This window comes from Vanellus vanellus (assembly GCF_965231255.1).
Source record: "Vanellus vanellus genome assembly, contig: HAP1_SCAFFOLD_2478, whole genome shotgun sequence".
Taxonomy (NCBI): Eukaryota; Metazoa; Chordata; class Aves; order Charadriiformes; family Charadriidae; genus Vanellus; species Vanellus vanellus.
Genome location: NW_028128174.1, coordinates 56 through 6,200, shown reverse-complemented (window position 1 = coordinate 6,200; position 6,145 = coordinate 56). Strand labels below are relative to the sequence as shown.

The 6,145-nt window shown below is 72.0% G+C and overlaps 1 protein-coding gene across 1 annotated transcript; it reads right to left on the bottom strand.

The window, feature by feature from the left end:
- Positions 1–450: 450 nt before the first annotated feature.
- On the bottom strand, positions 451–4,954 carry LOC309684680 (autophagy-related protein 2 homolog A-like; the record flags this gene model as incomplete). The annotated part of the gene is made up of 3 exons (XM_082500545.1): positions 451–541; positions 2,236–2,396; positions 4,726–4,954. Coding segments are annotated over 3 exons (481 nt in total), but the record flags the coding sequence as incomplete, so codon positions are not given.
- Positions 4,955–6,145: the final 1,191 nt, after the last annotated feature.

The window sequence follows — 6,145 nt, the reverse complement described above, 5'->3', positions numbered from 1 at the left end:
TGACCCCCCAACTGGGCCATACTGGGAGCCCTCCCCCCACCCCAGCCCATACTGGGAGGTCCCCTGACCCCCACTGGGCCATACTGGGAGCCCTCCCCCCACCCCAGCCCATACTGGGAGGACCCTGACCCCCCACTGGGCCATACTGGGAGCCCTCCCCACACCCCAGCCCATACTGGGAGGCCCCTGACCCCCCGACTGGGCCATACTGGGAGCCCTCCCCCCACCCCAGCCCATACTGGGAGGCCCCTGACCCCCCCGACTGGGCCATACTGGGAGCCCTCCCCCCACCCCAGCCCATACTGGGAGGCCCCTGACCCCCCACTGGGCCATACTGGGAGCCCTCCCCCCACCCCAGCCCATACTGGGACACCCCCCTCTCTTTCCCCAGTCCTTCCTGACGCCCCCCATCCCCCATACTGGTCCATACTGGTCCATACTGGTCCGTACCTGGTGGAGGTCGGTCGGGGGCTCCGGGGGGCCCCGAGGGGGCGGGGGGGGGCGGGGGGGCCACCAGTTCGTACAGTGCCTCCGCCATTGCCTGGGGGGGGGCGGGGGGGGTGTCAGGGTACCCCCACGACTGGGGAACCCCCCAGTACCCCCCAGTTTGGGGGGTCCCGGGGGGGTTTGGGGGTCCGGGGGCAGTTTTGGGGCTCCCGGGGGGGAGGGGGGGGTCGGGGGGTCCGGGGGCAGTTTGGGGGGGTATTGGGGCAGTTGGGGGTCGGGGGCAGTTGGGGGTCGGGGGGGCAGTTGGGGGTCGGGGGCAGTTGGGGGGGGTCGGGGGCAGTTAGGGGGGGTCGGGGGGGCAGTTGGGGCCCGGGGGCAGTTGGGGGGGTCGGGGGCAGTTTGGGGGGGTCCGGGGGCAGTTTGGGGTCGGGGGGGCAGTTGGAGGGGTCCGGGGGGGCAGTTGGGGGGGGTCCGGGGGGGCAGTTGGGGGTCGGGGGCACTTTGGGGGGGTCGGGGGGCAGTTTTGGGGCTCCCGGGGGGGGGGGGTTGGGGGCTCCGGGGGCAGTTGGGGGTCGGGGGGGCAGTTGGGGGTCCGGGGGGGCAGTTGGGGGGGGTCCGGGGGGGCAGTTGGGGGGGGTCGGGGGGCAGTTTTGGGGCTCCCGGGGGGGGGGTGTCGGGGGCTCCGGGGGCAGTTGGGGGGGTCGGGGGGCAGTTGGGGGTCCGGGGGGTTAGTTTGGGGGTCCGGGGGGCAGTTTGGGGGGGTCGGGGGGCAGTTGGGGGGGTCGGGGGGCAGTTTTGGGGCTCCCGGGGGGGGGGGGTTGGGGGCTCCGGGGGCAGTTGGGGGTCGGGGGGGCAGTTGGGGGTCCGGGGGGGCAGTTTGGGGGGTCCGGGGGGGCAGTTTGGGGGGGTCGGGGGGCAGTTTTGGGGTTCCCGGGGGGGGGGGGGTTGGGGGCTCCGGGGGCAGTTGGGGGTCGGGGGGGCAGTTGGGGCTCTGGGGGCAGTTGGGGGGGTCCGGGGGGGCAGTTGGGGGGGGTCCGGGGGGGCAGTTGGGGGTCGGGGGCAGTTGGGGGTCGGGGGGGCAGTTTGGGGGGGTCGGGGGGGCAGTTGGGGGGGGCCGGGGGGGCAGTTTGGGGGCTCCCGGGGGGGGGGTCGGGGGCTCCGGGGGCAGTTGGGGGTCCGGGGGGGCAGTTGGGGGTCGGGGGCAGTTTGGGGGGGTCCGGGGGCAGTTGGGGCCCGGGGGGCAGTTGGGGGTCCGGGGGGGCAGTTGGGGCTCTGGGGGCAGTTGGGGGTCGGGGGCAGTTGGGGGGGTCGGGGGGGCAGTTGGGGGTCCGGGGGGGCAGTTAGGGGGGGTCGGGGGCAGTTAGGGGGGGTCGGGGGGCAGTTTTGGGGCTCCCGGGGGGGGGTGTCGGGGGCTCCGGGGGCAGTTGGGGGTCGGGGGGGCAGTTGGGGCTCTGGGGGCAGTTGGGGGGGTCCGGGGGGGCAGTTGGGGGGGGTCCGGGGGGGCAGTTGGGGGTCGGGGGCAGTTGGGGGTCGGGGGGGCAGTTTGGGGGGGTCGGGGGGGCAGTTGGGGGGGGCCGGGGGGGCAGTTTGGGGGCTCCCGGGGGGGGGGTGTCGGGGGCTCCGGGGGCAGTTGGGGGGGTCGGGGGGCAGTTGGGGGTCCGGGGGGGCAGTTTGGGGGGGTCGGGGGGCAGTTTGGGGTCGGGGGCAGTTTGGGGGGGGTCGGGGGCAGTTGGGGGGGGTCCGGGGGGGGCAGTTAGGGGGGGTCGGGGGGCAGTTGGGGGTCCCCACCGTCAGGGCGCGCAGCAGACGGGCGCAGAGGCTGAGGGCGGCGGAGGCGGAGGCGGCCCCGAGCGCGGTCACCCCCCGCCCCCCCCCCCGCGGCCCCCCCCCGGGGCGGACCCCCACCAGCGGCAGCAGCGGCAGCGCCAGAAGGTCCCGCAGCGCCCGCCCTGGGGGGGACAGGGACAGTCGGGGGGCGCGGGGGCGGGTCACCCCCACCGCCCCCCCGGGACACGCCGGGACACGCTGGGGACAGACTGGGGACAGACTGGGACAGACTGGGGACACACTGGGACACACTGGGACACGCTGGGGACAGACTGGGGACAGACTGGGGACACACTGGGACACACTGGGACACACTGGGGACATGTCACCACTGCCACCACCCACTAGGACACACTGGGGACAGACTGGGGACACACTGGGACACACTGGGACACACTGGGGACAGACTGGGGACATGGCACCACTGCCACCACCCACCGGGACACACTGGGGACACACTGGGGACACCCCGGGACACACTGGGGATGTGCCACCACTGCCACCACCCACCAGGACACACTGGGACACACTGGGGACACACTGGGGACATGTCACCACTGCCACCACCCACTAGGACACACTGGGGACAGACTGGGGACACACTGGGACACACTGGGACACACTGGGACACGCTGGGACACGCTGGGGACAGACTGGGGACAGACTGGGGACAGACTGGGGACACACTGGGACACACTGGGGACATGGCACCACTGCCACCACCCACCGGGACACACTGGGACACACTGGGACACGCTGGGGACACCCCGGGACACACTGGGACACACTGGGGACAGACTGGGACACACTGGGACACGCTGGGGACACACTGGGACACACTGGGACACACTGGGGACACACTGGGACACACTGGGGACATGGCACCACTGCCACCACCCACCGGGACACACTGGGACACACTGGGGACAGACTGGGGACACACTGGGACACACTGGGACACACTGGGACACACTGGGACACACTGGGGACAGACTGGGGACAGACTGGGGACACACTGGGACACACTGGGACACACTGGGGACAGACTGGGGACATGGCACCACTGCCACCACCCACCGGGACACACTGGGGACACACTGGGGACAGACTGGGGACACACTGGGACACACTGGGACACACTGGGGACAGACTGGGGACATGGCACCACTGCCACCACCCACCGGGACACACTGGGGACACACTGGGGACACACTGGGACACACTGGGGACACACTGGGGACAGACTGGGGACACACTGGGACACACTGGGACACACTGGGGACATGGCACCACTGCCACCACCCACCGGGACACACTGGGACACACTGGGGACAGACTGGGGACAGACTGGGACACACTGGGACACGCTGGGGACACACTGGGACACACTGGGGACACACTGGGACACACTGGGGACATGGCACCACTGCCACCACCCACCGGGACACACTGGGACACACTGGGGACAGACTGGGGACACACTGGGACACACTGGGACACACTGGGACACACTGGGGACACCCCGGGACACACTGGGACACACTGGGGACACACTGGGGACACACTGGGACACACTGGGGACATGGCACCACTGCCACCACCCACCGGGACACACTGGGGACACACTGGGGACATGCCACCACTGCCACCACCCACTGGGACACACTGGGGACACACTGGGGACATGCCACGCTGCCACCACCCACTGGGACACACTGGGGACACACTGGGGACATGTCACCGCTGCCACCACCCACTGGGACACACTGGGGACACGCTGGGACACACTGGGACACGCTGGGGACATGTCACCACTGCCACCACCCACTGGGACACACTGGGGACACTCCTGGACATGTTGGGGACATGGCACCACTGCCACCCCCGTGCCATGACACACTGGGGACAGACTGGGGACACACCAGGGACACGCTGGGGACACACTGGGGACACACTGGGGACATGCCACCACTGCCACCACCCACTGGGACACACTGGGGACACGCCAGGGACAGGCTGGGGACATGCCACCCCTGCCACCACCCACTGGGACACGCTGGTGACACTCCTGCACATGCTGGGGATGTGCCACCACCCACTGGGGCACACTGGGGACACGCCAGGGACATGCTGGGGACATGGCACCACTGCCACCACCCACTGGGACCCACTGGGGACACTCCTGGACATGTTGGGGACATGGCACCACTGCCACCACCCACTGGGACCCACTGGGGACACCCCGGGACACGCTGGGGACATGGCACCACTGCCACCCCCGTGCCATGACACACCGGTGACACCGCAGGACATGCCACCGCGGCGCTGGTGACGTGCCACCCTCCCGGCAGGACCCCCTGTGCCGGTGACCCCCCAGCTATGGGGACAGCCGGGGACACGGGGGGGGGGGGGGGGGGTCGGGGACGCGCTGGGGACAGCGGTGGCACTCACAGAGGCGCAGGACGGCGTGGACGGGTGCCACCCCCCCCAGCAGCCCCGGCAGTTGGTGACACCGAATGTCCCGAAGCCACTCTGTCACCGCGAAGCTCAGCACCTTCCCCAGTCCCAGCAGCCTGCGGGGGGCGGGGGGACAGCGGGGACACGGGGGGACAGGGGGGGACACGGGGGGACACAGGGGGGGACAGGGGGACACGGGGACACGGGGGGACAGCGGGGACATGAGGGGACACAGGGGGACATGGGGGGACACGGGGACACGGGGGGACAGCGGGGACACAAGGGGACACGGGGGGACACAGGGGGGGACAGGGGGACACGGGGACACGGGGGGACAGCGGGGACATGAGGGGACACAGGGGGACATGGGGGGACACGGGGACACGGGGGGACAGCGGGGACACAAGGGGACACGGGGGGACACAGGGGGGGACAGGGGGACACGGGGACACGGGGGGACAGCGGGGACATGAGGGGACACAGGGGGACATGGGGGGACACGGGGACACGGGGGGACAGCGGGGACACAAGGGGACACGGGGGGACACAGGGGGGGACAGGGGGACACGGGGACACGGGGGGACAGCGGGGACATGAGGGGACACGGGGGGACATGGGGGGACACGGGGACACGGGGGGACAGCGGGGACACAAGGGGACACGGGGGGACACAGGGGGGGACAGGGGGACACGGGGACACGGGGGGACAGCGGGGACATGAGGGGACACAGGGGGACATGGGGGGACACGGGGACACGGGGGGACAGCGGGGACACAAGGGGACACGGGGGGACACACAGGGGGGGACAGGGGGACACGGGGACACGGGGGGACAGCGGGGACATGAGGGGACACGGGGGGACATGGGGGGACACGGGGACACGGGGGGACAGCGGGGACACAAGGGGACACGGGGGGACACAGGGGGGGACAGGGGGACACGGGGACACGGGGGGACAGCGGGGACATGAGGGGACACAGGGGGACATGGGGGGACACGGGGACACGGGGACACGGGGGGACAGTGGGGACACGGGGACACGGGGGGACACGGGGGGACACGGGGGGACAGCGGGGACATGAGGGGACACGGGGGGACATGGGGGGACACGGGGACATGCGGGGACACAGGGGGTCATGGGGGGACACGGGGGGACAATGAGGACATGGGGGGCACAATGGGGACATGGGGGGGACACGGGGGACACACGGGGGGACAGCAGGGACACGGGGACATGGGGGGGACATGGGGGGACAGTGGGGACATCGGGGGGACACGAGGGGACAGCAGAGACACGGGGGGGACGTGGGGGACACGGGGGGACACACGGGGGATGGGGGGACAGAGGGGGCACAGGGGACAGTGGGGACGGGGGGGACAACGGGGACATAAGAACACGGAGGGCCATGGGGA